Genomic DNA, 15187 nt, shown 5'->3' with positions numbered 1-15187 from the left:
GGGACCGTTACTGGTTAGAGCAAGGCTGGAAAGTGCAGACTGCCATGGAGAGGAGGTATCCATGGCTACTAGCTTAAACCACAAGGGACTGGGTTGCAAGTAAACATGCTTTCATGTTCGCTAGGTGACCTTGCTTCTCTCAACAGCCTCTTAGAAACAGGTGGTGGCAGTGACATTCCAGATGAGGGAGAGGTTGAAACCAGAGTTTCCTAGGAAGGGCTAAGAGCTGTCCTATATATACTATGTAGAATGAGGTGGTGACATCCTGGACCATACCACTTTTGAGCTAGGGAAGGGCAACGAGCTTCTACTTCCCCCTTACATAAAGAACTCTGTGCCCAGAAGAAACCAGCACGTCAGACAAAAGGTTTAGTGTACCCTTCCCACAATGCACTAGTTTATTATATGCAGCGAACAGGGTCTTAACAAAACAAAATAAGTAGAATTGGGAAAAACTATGACCCCCGCCACCCCATCACCGTTTCAAGTGGTTCAGTCCAGAATGCTAGCACCTCATTCTCTGAAACTTGTGCCTGGCCTACCAGTTTAGTAGAATGAGGTGGCAGTGTCCAAAGGTCATAGAATGAATGGTGCCACCTCAGGTTGGGTAGGGGCATGGCATTTTAATACAAGGGAACATTTTTAAAAAGGTATATTTATCCTTACTAGTAGAACACTGGTGTGGCAGGAAGTGGCCTGGATGAGAACCTCTCTCTGTTTTGTGCTATTTACTTGCAGGGAGTTTTTATATGGAGCACTCAACAATGGCATCTCCCACTTGTAACCTTAGTGGTACAAACCCACTCTAACACCACCTCATCTTGCTGCATGAGTAAACTAGACCTTGTAGAAGTAGGTACTCACCAGTGCAAGGATGCTGTCGGCATGTTTTTCAAGGGTCCGGGGCTGATAATATGATTCCTGATGAAAGGAGAGACACATTCGGTAAGTTTGGGTTTAAATCTAAAGGTGGGCTAGCACAGTGATCTCCACTATTTTTCCTGGACAAAACCAGCTTCACTGCGAGAGCCATTTCCCTCAGTGCTGACCTCTGCACAGTACTGTGCTTTTCTCAGTGCCGAGAGGGCCCTTTAAGAGAGAAGGAGCTATGCTTCCCAGCATTCCATGCATGTCTTCCTTCCAAGATGGTACTGGGGCTCAAGAGGGCTCCGTTTCCCTTTAGAGGAGCCCCACCTGTGCTGAACAAAGTGTAGCACTGCATGGTGGGAATGGCCATCTCAGCATGGTGCCAGGGGGACTGTGCTGCTTCGGCCGAAGCTTCACACAGGCCCAATAAACCATTAGTCAGGGAGCCACACTTAGGGTTGATGGGGCTACTACTGGGCTAGCAGATCAGCACGATGATAGGACTGAGAAGGAAACGCTTCTTTAAAAAGAAACAACTGGTGTGTCTTCTTGCAGGGTTTGGTGGATCTGCACACCCATATTAGGCTACATACAGCTGGAAGTAGCAATATTCTAGCCTGCTAAAGATGGCAACTGGAAAATATGCAAAGACGACATCTCTGAGATTTCTATCAAAGCAGCCATTTTGATGAGGACACTTTCTATTTCTAAAGAATGAAGCACCAGTTTAGTTTAGCTTAGCTAAGTACCCCCACAATCTTACCTCAGCTCAGAGCAGCACACAGTTCACCCCTTCATTTTATCCTCACAATCATCCTGTGAAGCAGGTTGACATAAGAGAGCAACTGTCCCAAAGTCACTATTTATCTGAACCTGGGTATCGTCAGCAGTGTTCCCTCTAAGGCAGGGATTCTCAAACTTGGGTCCTCAGGTGTTATTGGACTTCAACTCCCATAATCCCCAGCCTCAGTGGCCTTTGCTTGAGGATAATGGGAGTTGAAGTCCAATAACACCTGAGGACCCAAGTTTGAGAATCACTGCTCTAAGGCATGCGTGCATGCTCACACATTTCTTGACGTCTGCTCAGTTAATTTTAGATCCTGATCAGGCTGAATCAGGAAGGCCCCATTCTGAATGCACATGCGCACACACTGCCTTAATCCTGCTACCCAGAACAAAACTCATTCCACACACAGATTTTAAAAATGGGGAGAACACCAATCCCCAGTTGTCATCCAACATCCAATCCCATTCACTGTACAGGAAAACTCATCCCAAAACAGTTAAAAGAAAGGCATTCAAAAGTTAAAATAAAAAGTTTCCATATTTTTTGTAATGAATTCCCGGTGGCTTGTCATTAGATACAAACACTCATTTTAAAAAGAAACAGACACACAGTATTCTGAACTAGCTCTAACCATTTTGATCTTGCATCAAAGTATAAGAATGGGCACAATATCCAACAATAGAATAATCCTCTATTAGGTCCAGATTTCATATGCATGCTCCCAACAGGAAGTAATGGTTTTATGCCCAATGTGGCCAGACCCTCAGAAAGAGGGAATACTTGGCCAATAGGAGAAATATAATCAGCAGTTGCTGGGTAGGTTTTGCCAAGGAAACTGCTGGAAAGAGAAAGCAAGGCTTTTTCTTCTAGCGCCCCCTCCTAAGTTGGTCCGGAAGGAAGGAACAAACAAAGGGAGGAAACAGAGAGGACTGCAGGAGCATGGGGACAAGGGGCTAGAACACTGCCATACAGCACTTGGCACACAGATAGAGGTACTGATGTTAGTCGAGGGTTACAACCCTCTTTTTCTCTGGCCACATTTGACAAAGAGAGTCCATTCTGGTTGGAAGCCTGGATTTGTGTGCACATGTCATTTGGCCCTTGGAGACACCTATCTGAAAGCTACATCATCTGCCCTAGAAGCGTTGCGCCCAGTCCTTGATTGGGGTGATGTGGCTAGGGTTAGGGAGAGCTATAAACACGTTCTTTGTATCTCATAGGAATATAGGACTGGTAGCAGCTCTCCAAAGTTACAGGCAGGAGTCTCTCCCAGCCCTACCTGGAGATGCCAGGGAGCAAACCTGGGACCTGCTGCATGCAGATCCTCTTCTACTGAGTGATGGCCCCATCCCTTAAAGGGAATGTCTTACAGCACTCACATGTAGTCTCCCATCCAAATGCAGACCCTGCTTAGCAAGGGGGACAATTCATGCTCAATACCACAAGATTAGCTCTCCTCCTATTTCATAAGAGAGCCAGTGTGGTGTAGTGGTTAGAGTGCTGGACTAGGACCAGGGAGACCCGAGTTCAAATCCCCATTCAGCCATGAGACTTGCTGGGTGACTCTGGGCCAGTCACTTCTCTCTCAGCCTAATCTACTTCAGAGGGTTGTTGTGAGGAGAAACGTAAGTATGTAGTACACCGCTCTGGAGGAAGAGCGGGATACAAATGTAAAATAAAATAATATATTCCACCACTGAACCCTGGTGAGTCTCTGGCTCAAATTAAGCCCCGAGGACATAGCAGCAGCCATTTTGGAATTCAGACAGATTGACTTTTCCAGGATGGACAGATGACTGCTTATGACAAGTCAAAAACCAGCTAGCAAGATTACAAACGTGTTATTGGGGCCATGCGTAACACATGCCAATACAACAATTTCCGCATGGGCTGGCAAGCAAGGGCAAACAGGGCAGGTGAGTGGTCTGCTTTTGTGGCATCTGCTGGCACACCCCGAAGACTATGGAAAACATCTCCTAAATGATGTAAGCGAACCACACACATGCTGCCCTGACCTCCCTGGAGGAAGTGTGGCACAAGTGTGATTAATAAGTCTATTCCTCCTACAAAGCCCAATCTCACATACACATTCTGCAAGTCTGTCTCTGCTGCTGCACAAACTAGCTTGCTTGCACAAGGCTGAAGAATGGCGTTTCAAAGCTTTGTACAAGCTGGTCTCATTTCCCAGGGCATATTATATATGTTGTACTGTTTGTCTAGCAGGTTAAGAAACAGAGAAATCAACACATGGTACATGTGCTGTATATGAGGGGAAATGGCATGTTATAGGTACTAGTAGTACAAAAATAGTTACTACTAGCTGATCCCGAACAGAGCATCTGTGTGCTCTTTGGGCCCGGCAGTTCCCCCTTCCCCCGCATCTTCTCGGCCGCCCTCTTCCTCTTCCTGGTGGCGGGGCCGCTGCCTCCTCACTGCGGCTGGGCTGGTCCCTTGCCGCTGCCTCCATTACCGTGGCCAGACCCGCCGCCACCCCCCCACCGCAGCCAGGCTGGGCCCAGCCGCCACCTCCATTACCACCACCACCCCGCACACACACACCACGACTGGGCCCGGCCATCATCCTCCAATGCCCTCCCACCCAACGTCGGGAACTCTCGCAGCATGTTGTGAGAGTTCCGCTGCAAAAGCCTTGCCATGCAGGGCCGGCCAAGTGAATTAATTATATAGATTGGAAGTCACATGGCAGCCATTTTATTGATCTTATACTATACTGGTGCCAAATTAAAAATATCACTAGAAACATGCTGGCTATTTGAGGGTGTTCCATGAAAGCTTTATTACCAGCCAATGAAAGAACTGTCAAGCCATTGTGATTGGTCAAGCTTATCTTTCTACAGGGGAATGAAGAAACACTAACTCACTGCTACTTGTTGGTGACAACAGAAGCGTGGTAGCCATTCTGACAATACCATGGTTGATTTAGAGACGTTATCGTCACTAGGTTGGGGCCATAGCAGTTAACTCTGACAACATCATCGTGGCTGGAATAAATAAAACCCCACAAAAACACATTCATGCTAGAAGCCATCATGGCACACACCAGGAAGAATGTTTCATGCAGTCTCTGCCTCTCCTACCAGGGTAGATTTAAAAAAGATATTTTAAAAACAGTAAATATGCACAAAGATGCCACAGATACAAGAAAAAGAACCAGATTCTCCCTTTACTTATTTTGCAAGCTGTGTACACTAGTATGTAACCAATACTGTCTCCACTACCCCCAATAATTTTGCCTAGAGAAGCATCAGTAATGAAACAAGACACTGATTTTCTAACTGTGTCCTGAGTAATCTTGGATTTCAATGCAAAGGTTAAGTAATAGTAGACAAGCTTCCCTGAAATAGAGTTTGCCTAACCAACCTTCACTTTCATTTTACGGCAGCAAGGGAAGTTGGCCATTTTCTACAGTACAGTCAATCTATGCAGGAACATGGTGGACTAAGATAACACCTCCAAATAGTACTCTGTATGAGCTCAGCATGAACTCCAGAGCTTGGTCCGAGTCATCTACAAACCACAGAGGCTCTGTAGCAAATTTTAGAGTTCCTCAGCAGGCAAATCAATGTGGAAACCAGTCGCTGAAGTTTAAAAGGGAAGGGGCCACAGCTCAGCAGCAGAGCACATGCTTTGCAGCAGAAGGTCCTGGTTCAATCCTTGGCATCTCCAGGCAGGGCTGGGAAAGACCCTCTGAGAATGGGAGAGCCACTGTCCACCAAAGTAGACAATACTGGATAAACCAGTGGTCCAGCTCTGTATAAGACAGCTTCATATATTCCAAGGTTATTCAACTAGGAGGCGGAAATTTGATTAGAGTTACACTATCCCTTCACAACTGATTTTTGCAGGTTAAGGGGTGCTGTTACCTTTGGTTCTTAGTCTGGGGTCGGTGTTGCCTCTAACAGGTATTCCTAGATGTTGTTGACTATAACTCCAAGCATCCCCAGCTGCCATAGCCTTTGCTTGGGGATTATGGGAGTTGTAGTCAATAACATCTGGGAATCCCTGTTAGAGGGAACATTGTATGGAGTCCCAGGTAAGCTGCATGGCAGAATGCCCAATACTTGCAGCTGCTTAGAGTGATATGCCAGCTGTGGCCACTCCTGGACATAAAGCACCTTACAACAGCTATCTATGGTCAGGGACCACCAAGATTAGATTACAGCAATGGGTTGTATGCAGAATTTGAAGACTGGTTGGAAGGCTCAGAATACAGCAACTAGGCTACCGACTGCAGGGGTAGCCCTTCTATGAGGCAGGGTGAGGTCGTCACTTCAGGCACAGGGAGCACCAAATGCTGTCCCCCCACACAGGTGCCACCCCACAGTCCACAAGAATGTCCTTCCACACCCTGTGGGGGCATGCTGTTCATTTTCACCATTTTGTACTGTTGGGACAATCCACTTATTTCCTACCCCAGCTTCAGCTAGGAGTGTCCCTGCTACAACTGCCTGGCTTGCTGGCACAGTCTGAGTGCACAGACATATGTTGCCATTGGTGCATGTGCAGCATGGCCTGAGAATGCCAACATGCCACCCCTCTCCACAGATGGGGTTATATAATATTGTCCATCTCAGGCAGCAACAGGTCTTGAACCAACACCGCTAACTGATGGGCACCGATACTGAACTCATTTCATTAATACCATATTTACCCAAATCGAGTAAGGCTCCGCATTTAAGACAACCCCCCCCCCCAACGAAAAGTAGGGATTACATACAGGTTATTCCTGCATTTACTCAAGAGGAACAGGACTCTGAATTTAAGACAACCTCCTCATTTCTAATATTTAAAAAACTGGGGAAAAACTCATCCTAGATTCAGGCAAATACAGTATTAGATTGCCATTGGCTTTTAATTTGCTTCCGGACAAATTCAAAGGGCTTATTTTGACCTTTGAAACCCTAAACGAACTTGAACAAACGTTCACTTACATATGAACCTGCCCAGCTTTTAACAACGAGACCTGGCTCCAGGTACCCTCATCTTTCATCTTCCAAGTTAGGCAGGTGGTAACTGAGGCTAGGGTCTTCCTCCAAAATACTGGAACAGCACCAACTTTATTGGTCTTTAGGTGGAAGGAAAAATGATTTTATTTTCTCAAGCATTTGGCCAACAATTATTTCTTTTTTACCCTACTATCTGCTTTTAGCTCTATATTAGTAATCATTGCACTTCATTAGTTAATTTTTCAGATCACTTTAAGACTGTTTTAATTTGTTCTTATTGTTGCAAGTCATCGTAGGAAGCAGAGAGGCAGGACAGAAACGCTTTAAAAGCTATGCAGAGTTTGGAAGGATTCATGACAGAAAGAAATTAAATAAGGGCAGCTTCCATCACCACGCCACGGCCATGCCAAAAGTCTACACTTGTTGGACCTCTGCCCATCATGCAGTTGTTAGAAGAGAACCTAGTACCAGGAAAGGACCACAACAAGGAGCGGAAGCCTTGCACAAGAGAAGGAGAAAATAAAGAGGCGCGACATTCCAGGGGCTGATTCCAGTCTCTCTTTCTTTCTCTCCAGCTCCACTTTCTTCCTCCAGTGCTGGTCCCCTCCCAGCGTTTCCCCGATATTCTGGAGCACAAACTCCTTCCACCCGCCGCCGAACAAGTCTCGCATTCTAGAGCGGAAAAAAGGTCCAGACATTCAATAACGGCATTGTCCGTGGTGGGTGTGTTCTATAGCAGGGCTGAGTTCTCCAGATCTCTAGAAACTGAAAGGGCTCAGTTCTCCAGATCTCTCCCCAACGCCATCACCCAGCAAAATCATTATCTAAGTACTTAGAGAAGAGTATACTGCCATTAAGCAGAGCAGAACTGGCCTTCGTCTTCCACCTCCCACTGTAATGGTTTCGTCCCTAAGTCCCTATGCTGTGCAATAAAGGGTGACGTGGGAGATACCAAATGATCGGGTGTGGAGGGGAGAGGTATAGACTCACCCAAGACGGCTCTAAGGCGCCTTGGGGCCCCTCGGCAGCCTCAGCCCTGATAGCAGCGGGTCTGGCGGGCCCTCGGTCCCGGTAAACCCGGTAGAGCCGCGGGCCTAAAATGCAGCTCAGCAGCTTCGCCATCTTGGGACGGACCTGAAGCCGGGCAGCACTACCAAGAGAAGGGGAAAGAGAGGAGGCTCAATAGTTCCGGGTTTTATACGGAAGCGCAAAGCGGTCAAAAGGCTTCCAGTATTCTAAAATGCGATTTAAGCGCCTGTTTGTCTTTAGCGTAGACTCCACGCCGGTATAGTTCTAAAAGGCATCACAACCCTATTTTTACTGGGGAATAAATCTCACTGAGCATTATAGGATTTACTACCAATTCTAGCAAGTACATTTAGGTATGCAGACTAATCCTGCCATATTTACTGGAAACTAAGTTATTGCGTTCAGTGGGACTTGCTTCCAAAATTAGTATGCTTGCTCAGGTTTGCATTAGTGCTTGTTTCCTTAAAAATAAAATAAAATCCACCTGAATCTTAAAGGGGCTCCATTCAATTTTCAGTTCATAGGAACATAGGAAGCTGCCTTATATCGAGTGAGAACATTGGTCTTTCTAGCTCAGGCGGACCCTGCTTAGCAAAGGGGACAGACAATTCATGCATGCTACCACAAGACCACCTCTCCTAGCTCGCATGCTTGCAATCCGTTCCTACATAGGTTTACTTTATTCAGAAGTTCAGTAGGATTTTTTCTCAAGTAAATCCACAACCAGGCAAACCGTTCCTTTTAATAATACCCATAAATAAATTCCAGTGTGTTCCATGAGTTTACTGCCAAGAATAGGTTCATATGGTTGTAACTTTAAATGTTCATTCACATAGAACCTCCTGCACCGTTTTTCTTAAAGGACCACCAGATATATTTTTTTAAAGAAAACATTCAAGCAACCTCTGCCCACTCATATATACTGCTAATATTAAAATGGGTCAGACAGGCTCTTTTATGACATCCATAGAAGACCAGCACTTCTCTAGGTTTTATGCACATACGCAAGAAGGCACATTTTCATCACATTTCCTTAAAGGTTCGGGAGCCTGTCCATATCATTACGAATCCCAGTTAGTTTATTTATTTATTAATTTGATTTGATTTGATTTGATTTGATTTCTATACCGCCCTTCCAAAAATGGCTCAGGGCGGTTTACACAGAGAAATAATAAACAAATAAGATGGATCCCTGTCCCAAAAGGGCTCACAATCTAAAAAGAAGCACAAGATAGACACCAGCAACAGTCACTTGAGGTACTGTGCTGGGGCTGGAGAGGGCCAGTTACTCTCCCCCTGCTAAATAAAGAGAATCACCACGTTAAAAGGTGCCTCTTTGCCCAGTTAGCAGGGGTTGCTCAGGTTTGCAAGGAGTGCCTGTTTCCTTAAAAATAAAATAAAACAATAATATAGCACAGGGATAATATAGCACAGGGATTCAAGGTTGCAAGCTTGTTTAGGGTAGTATTCCTGTGCCTGTTGACAGCTGAATGGCAGGTGGAAATTCAGCAGCTGGTGCTTGTACCAGCAGTGATGTCAAAAGAAAAGATGCACCCAGGCCAGGGAGCTCTTGACCTCAGTTCCTGAAAAGACCAACAGCCTGAGATAAAGTTTTATTAATCTGTTATTTGCTTCTTTTAATATTGCAAACTGCTTTGGGTACCTTTGTCAAGGCAAAAAGGCGGTATAAAAATATAGTAAATAAATAATAAAAGTCGACTGTCAAGTAACTGTGTTTGAAGAAACACAGGAACTGGGGGGGGGGAGTGGCAATTCTATATGGCAATAAATGCCACAAGTTAAGAATGTGTGTTGCAAAAAAGTACTGTCTTTTCTTTGAACTGAGACTGATGTCAATCATGGTGACAAATTCTAGAAGGGAGTTAACTTAGTTTGTTACAGCACACACTAAAACCAACCAACCAACCAACCAAAAACCAACCAAGCCAAAAACTACCAACCTTACAGCTCCTTACAAAATAACAGATTTATATATACTAGTTCCATATATACTAGTACTAGAACTATCATTATACTTAATTCTCTTAGCCAGCCACCAGCCATGCGTAGGGATGTGGCAAGGCTATGCGTGCCGGCGAGGGAGGCACCTGATAGGCTGGGTGCCGGTTGGCTGCTGTTCGCCGGACTCATGGCAGCGAGGAGAAGCAGGAGAGGCGGCAATGGGCCTGGCCACATTGGGGAGGGGGAGGCGGCGGCGGCGGGCCTGGCCGCGGGGGCGGAGAGATGGCGGCGGTGGGCCCGGCCGCGGAGGTGGTGAGATGGCAGCCATGGCGGCCACGGTGGGGAGGTTAAGGGGGGGCGGGCCCAGCCGCGGCAGGGAGGCAGCAGCAGCGAGGAGGCAGCAGCGGGCCGGCCGCCAGGGTGAGGAGGTGGCAGCAGAAGGGGAGGGGCCGGGCTGGCTTGAAAGCCGGCCAGAAACGGGGGTGGGGGAGCGGGCCGGGTGCCCGGGGGAAGAGGGCACAGACGTTCTGCGCTGGGTCTGCTAGTATATACTATAATTCTAGTATGTGTGTGTGTGTTTGTGTATGGAACTATTTATACTAGTACCAGGACTAGCAACCTCTTGCTTCCTAGGCAAGTTGCATCCCCACTGCTCCATTAGGTGGCTTCTTCACTTCGCCACCTAAAGGCACAGCGGGGAAGTAACTTACCTAGGGAGCAAGAGGTAGCTGGTTCGAATCACCACTGGTATGTTTCCCAGACTATGGGAAACACCTATATTGGGCAGCAGTGATATAGGAAGATGCATAATCTCATACTGCGTGGGAGATGGCAATGGTAAACCCCTCCTTTATTCTACCAAAGAAAACCACATGGCTCCGCGGTCACCAGGAGTCGACACCGTCTCGATGGCACAACTTTACTTTACTTTAACCTGGGATACAGTTGCAGACTTCTTAAATCTCTCTCTCTCTCTTAGTTATATGGTGTAAAAATACAGGACAGAAGCCCGAAGCTCTGGATAGATCTCTCTTAAGCTGTATACACAGACGTTGCTTACACAGGTATCTGGATGAACTTGGGTACTTCTAAAGACCGCCTCAAATGCAGGATACAATAGGAAGTTTAACGTGTGTTGAACATCACTTGCATAATTGTATGTGCATATACTGTACACAAATAGTGCATACATTGAGTGATTTATTCTCTTTTCTCTCTTGCTCAGAACTCCAACTTTTCTCCCTCCAGAATTCTGTCCAGAGTCTCCAGTTCCTCAGGTGTCCAACAGGGGGCTACAGTTCCTTCATAAAATTATCCCCCACCAGCAACACAAACACTTATTTGCTTAAAGTATAAAGGGTGAAAACACTCTGTAACCAGTGCAACCAAAAGGCTAACAAATTCAAGAAGTACAGTTTGTGATAAAGTAAACACAATGACCGTACACAGCAGCAGTAGCTGGAACTAGCGCAGGCTTCCTTGCTTTGATGTGTCAATTTAACATCTGTAATAGAAGAGAAAACCTTGATTTTGTTGGAGCTAGGACCCTCGCAGCATCAGCTTTCAACTGCAATGTCTCATAGTGATGACAGTGGGGTTAGAGTCATGGATAATCGTGCTGGACTCCTCCCCTCCTTGTTCTTCCAGTGTTAATCTCCATGTTGTCTATCCAAAGATGGCGGTTTGTTTTGGTATCTCTCTTCAGCCAAGAACTACAGCTGAAATTATGCTGCAGGCTTTTTCACATTTGTTTGTAACCTTTTCTTTAAATAAACCCTTGTAGTTCTTCAATACTAAATAACTGTCCCAAGACCACTTGCTTTGTTGCTTTACCAAACTGGTTTTGCTTTGCTAGTTGGGGACTGAATTGCCACTCTTCCCCTTTAGGTTTCAGCTGAGTTCTAACTGAATGCAATCACGTGTATTTGCACAATTTATGTTTAAAATGTATACCCCATTTTTCCATTAAAAATACTCAGAGTGGCTTTCAATGACTGCTTTTTTTATCCAGGCTTCTGGCCAATGAGTTGTCCACAGCTCTCCTTTTAGTTGTTGTAGCTGTTTTTGTTTTATTCTGAACATGTGTTTATAAACTGTCATTTTACAATTGATTTTGAGCAGCAGTAGTAGTAGTAGTTCTTTTATTGCAGCCATAGGCCAAACGGAAGCAGAAGTGACAATAACACAGCCATTCAGAATTACAATAAACAGAGTAAATATAACAGTATGTATACAAATAAAACTAAAACTACCATAAAATCAAACCTAGGAATAAAATCAAGTAGGAATAAGCCATCTTCCTCCATAGCTAGGATCCCCCTTCTGGATGGCTAAAGTCAAGTATTCTCCAAATATACAAAAAGTGACAAAGCTGCAGGAAGCTGAAGTTCTGGTCAATTAGGGAACAATAATCCAAAAGTAACAGCAGAGTAATATCTTTATTAGGCTCTCCCATTATGTGTAGATTTCTTTCAGAAGTACCAGCTTTGCTACCTGCAGTATTGGTTCTTTGTGTCGGGATTTGCTAAAGCATTGTTTCTGCTCTTTGTATAGGACATGCATGTCTATTTGAATGTATTGAGTGTACTGGCTTGGGGGAGGAGTCTCGGTTTGTTTGTCTGCTCCTCACTTGCTGTCCTGAATTCAAACTGAGAGGTTCTCCCTCTCTTTGCCTAAGAGACTGTTAGTCTGTTCATTATTTTCTTAGCCTATGTTTTAGTTAGTAATAAAGTTGTGTCCTGCACAATTACTTATAGAAGATAAGGGATTTCTTTGCAACACTGTGGAGAATACAGAATTCACCCATTGGTGAAATATCAACCAAACTTGGGCTATTAAAGGAACAGTCAGTAGTTTTAGCAATGCACTGCAATACAATATTTAAAGCAGTTAAAACGTGCGTTCAGTAAAATAAATATAACCCACTCCACTCCAGTGTAGTACAGACCAATCCCACCTTAGAAAAGAAAGCGTTTCTGACCAACTGTTTGATGAAGGAGGGGGAGAGCCAGATGCTGATGCTCCCCCTCCTGGTTGCCGGTTTGGAAGTGAGAGCCAAAGGTGCATTGCCTATTATTGCATACTCCGTTTCTTATCTGGTGGGTGAAGCCTTCTGCACATGTTGTGTCTCTGGAGTGATATGCTAAATATGGAACTTTATCTCCCCAGTGACTTTCCCTTTCCTTTCCCCTCAATATTCTAATTCATGTCCTTTTGAATAAGCCACCCCACCCAGCACTCTCAGGATGTGCCAGATGCAGAGATATCCCAATGTATGTCCTATTTGCCTTCCTGCTTTAATTACAGTTTGGTCTGTTGTTGTTTTTTAAAAATAAATAATGTAAATATAACGTAGAAGAGGACATGTGGGCATAAGAACATGTGGACATGTGGGCATAACAGCCCAATAAGAAGAGCTCTGCTGAGTCAGACCAAGGGATTTATCTTGTCCTGGACCCTGTTTCCAGCAGTGACCAACCAGAATAATCTCTCCCAAATGATTGCTGTTCTTCGATGCTCCATGGCTGACATCAGTGCACTGGCTGTCATCTTCTTGTCTTTGCGCCTCTGTACAGCAGAAAGTAAGAGCTAAATATTCCCTTTTGAATGTCATTAGTCTTGAGGGGAAGCAAAAGGGTTGGCAAGAACACCAAAAGATGGAGCTTTAGGGGGCTGTGAGTGTGTGGTGCCTGTTCTTAAAAGTTCCATGTATCTGGGGTTTGGATGCTAAGAGGGGAGAGATTAAGTGATATTCCGCAATGGCCAGGTTGCACCCTAGAGATCTGCACTGTACATTTATATTTCCCCGTGAAGCGGGTATGGTTTCTTCCATCTATTCCTCCAGGTTGCAGCTAGAAACCTTAAAACAAGGGATTTGGTGGCAACATTGTCACCTAGCATGATCAGAGGCAAAGGAAACAGGTGTGTTTAAGGTAAAGGTAAAGTGTGCCGTCAAGTCGGTGTCGACTCCTGGTGACCACAGAGCCCTGTGGTTGCCTTTGGTAAAATACAGGAGGGGTTTACCATTGCCATCTCCCATGCAGTATGAGATGATGCCTTTCAGCATCTTCCTATATTGCTGCTGCCCGATATATGTGTTCCCATAGTCTGGGAAACATACCAGTGGGGATTCAAACCGGCAACCTCTGGCTTGCTAATCAGGTCATTTCCCTGTTGCACCATTAGGTTGCTGTCCTTAAGGTAGGGGTGAGAAAAGTTGTATCAGGTAGAGCAGTCTTGACCTTCTTTGTATCAGGTTATCCAGTTACCCTTCAAGGAGTAACTACATTTTAGTGAAAGTTTGGGAAACAGCTTTAGTAGGGCTTTCAATATTTTGCTTACCCTGTTCCTGTGTCAAGGAGCTTGACACGGAGAAATTAAGTATATGACACTTTCCTCAATAACTTCCTCTCTATGTCAAGACAAGCTTCACCAGCTGAATCTATAGTTGTCAGGCAACTGCCTGCCAAGGGTTCCCACACTTGGGTCTGCAGATGTTGCTGGACTACAACTCCCATCATCCACAGCCACAATTGCCAAAGGTTATTGTGGCTGGGGATGATGGGGGTTCTAGTCTAGCAACTTCTATGGACTCAAGTTTGAGAATCCTTGGTTTAAGGCATATGATGTGCTGTCTTTGCTGAAGTTAAAAGGGTTTGGTCACTGCTTGGAGAAGAGACTCACCACCTAGAAATCCTATATATACTCTTCTTTGTGTTATAAATATAAATATAAATGAAATATGAAGAAAACTAGTTGGGTCTGGTGCAGAACATCTGTGCCTCTAGTTCACCTCTGCTCCCCCCTGACCGCCCACCCCACTTCCCACCTGCCCGCCCACCCCACTTCCCCCCTGCCTGCCCGCCCCACTTCCCCCCTGCCTTCTCCCACCACCATCATTGTTTTCTTCCCGCCTGGCTTCCGCCATCTTCTTCTGCCCGCCTGCCATCACTGTTTTCTCTGCCTACCCGCCAGCTGGCTGGCTGGCCGCCCCCCACCCCCTGCTGGGCCCCCGGCCCGACCGCAGACACCACCATTTTCTTCCCTCCTGCCTGTCCCCATCACCATCCAGCAGCTGCTCGCGAACTCTCATGAGAGCTGCCACATATAGGATTAGTGACGGGTACGCCTAAGAGAAATATATAGAGAGAGATGGGGGTAGGGCAGTACAAAAACATTAGCAACTCAGATGTTAGGTCTTTGCACTTGTTAACAAGAGTTACATTCTGATCATCTATGCATATTTACTCAGCAGTCAGTTTAATTGTACTTTTTCTCAGGTAACAATGTATAGAATCGGAGCTATGAACCTCTGATGCATGTCTACTTGGGAATAAGTCCTGCTAAATTTAGGGAAGAAGAAGTAGCGGGGAGAGAGAGAGACCACCGCGAAGGAGGTATTACTGGGGGGATAGATTGGTTCAAGTTCTGAGGGGACCCTGGGAAAAACTAACTCTCTGGTGAACCCCTTTCAGTGGTGATGCCCTCCATGTTGCCTTATGGGGCAGTGGCAGTGGTGGTAGCAAAAGGGGAGAAACAACTTGGGAGGAGGAGAGGTGGTAGGCAGCAGTGATAA

The 15187-nt window shown here is 45.6% G+C and overlaps 2 protein-coding genes and 1 long non-coding RNA gene across 11 annotated transcripts in view; 2 read left to right on the top strand and 1 right to left on the bottom strand.

Annotated features, from left to right (window-relative positions):
• Nucleotides 1-7826, bottom strand: part of ABHD16A (abhydrolase domain containing 16A, phospholipase) — a 32492-nt gene extending 24666 nt beyond the window's left edge. Inside the window, exons 1-3 of one of the 5 annotated variants that reach the window (XM_053301968.1) lie at nucleotides 7612-7826; nucleotides 7090-7293; nucleotides 865-921 (exon numbers count right to left, since the gene is read on the bottom strand). In XM_053301968.1, coding sequence (XP_053157943.1) covers nucleotides 865-921; nucleotides 7090-7293; nucleotides 7612-7743 — 393 coding nt within the window. In that variant the 5' untranslated portion in view covers nucleotides 7744-7826. Of the gene's footprint in view, nucleotides 1-864; nucleotides 922-6606; nucleotides 6741-7089; nucleotides 7294-7611 lie in introns of those variants that run through there. The other 4 variants (XM_053301967.1, XM_053301970.1, XM_053301971.1 and 1 more) reach the window with 4 other exon arrangements.
• Nucleotides 7827-9971: 2145 nt separating this feature from the next.
• On the top strand, nucleotides 9972-11597 carry LOC128347741 (uncharacterized). The gene is made up of 2 exons (XR_008317689.1): nucleotides 9972-10032; nucleotides 10838-11597. It is a non-coding gene; the product is annotated as an uncharacterized LOC128347741 (long non-coding RNA).
• A 1468-nt stretch (nucleotides 11598-13065) lies between these two features.
• LY6G6F (lymphocyte antigen 6 family member G6F) overlaps nucleotides 13066-15187 on the top strand; it is a 29617-nt gene continuing 27495 nt past the window's right edge. For 4 of the 5 annotated variants that reach the window (XR_008314554.1, XR_008314555.1, XM_053288292.1 and 1 more), the window contains exon 1: nucleotides 13066-13193. Coding sequence is in view for 3 of the 5 variants with exons in the window: in XM_053288292.1 (XP_053144267.1) it covers nucleotides 13109-13193 (85 nt within the window). In the remaining 2 variants the exon portion in view is untranslated. Of the gene's footprint in view, nucleotides 13194-14890; nucleotides 15009-15187 lie in introns of those variants that run through there. The other variant, XM_053288293.1, reaches the window with a different exon arrangement.

The sequence above is a fragment of the Hemicordylus capensis genome, chromosome 2 (assembly GCF_027244095.1).
Source record: "Hemicordylus capensis ecotype Gifberg chromosome 2, rHemCap1.1.pri, whole genome shotgun sequence".
Lineage (NCBI taxonomy): Eukaryota > Metazoa > Chordata > Lepidosauria > Squamata > Cordylidae > Hemicordylus > Hemicordylus capensis.
The sequence above is the reverse complement of the archived record's forward strand: the minus strand, read 5'-3'. Positions and strand labels throughout refer to the sequence as shown.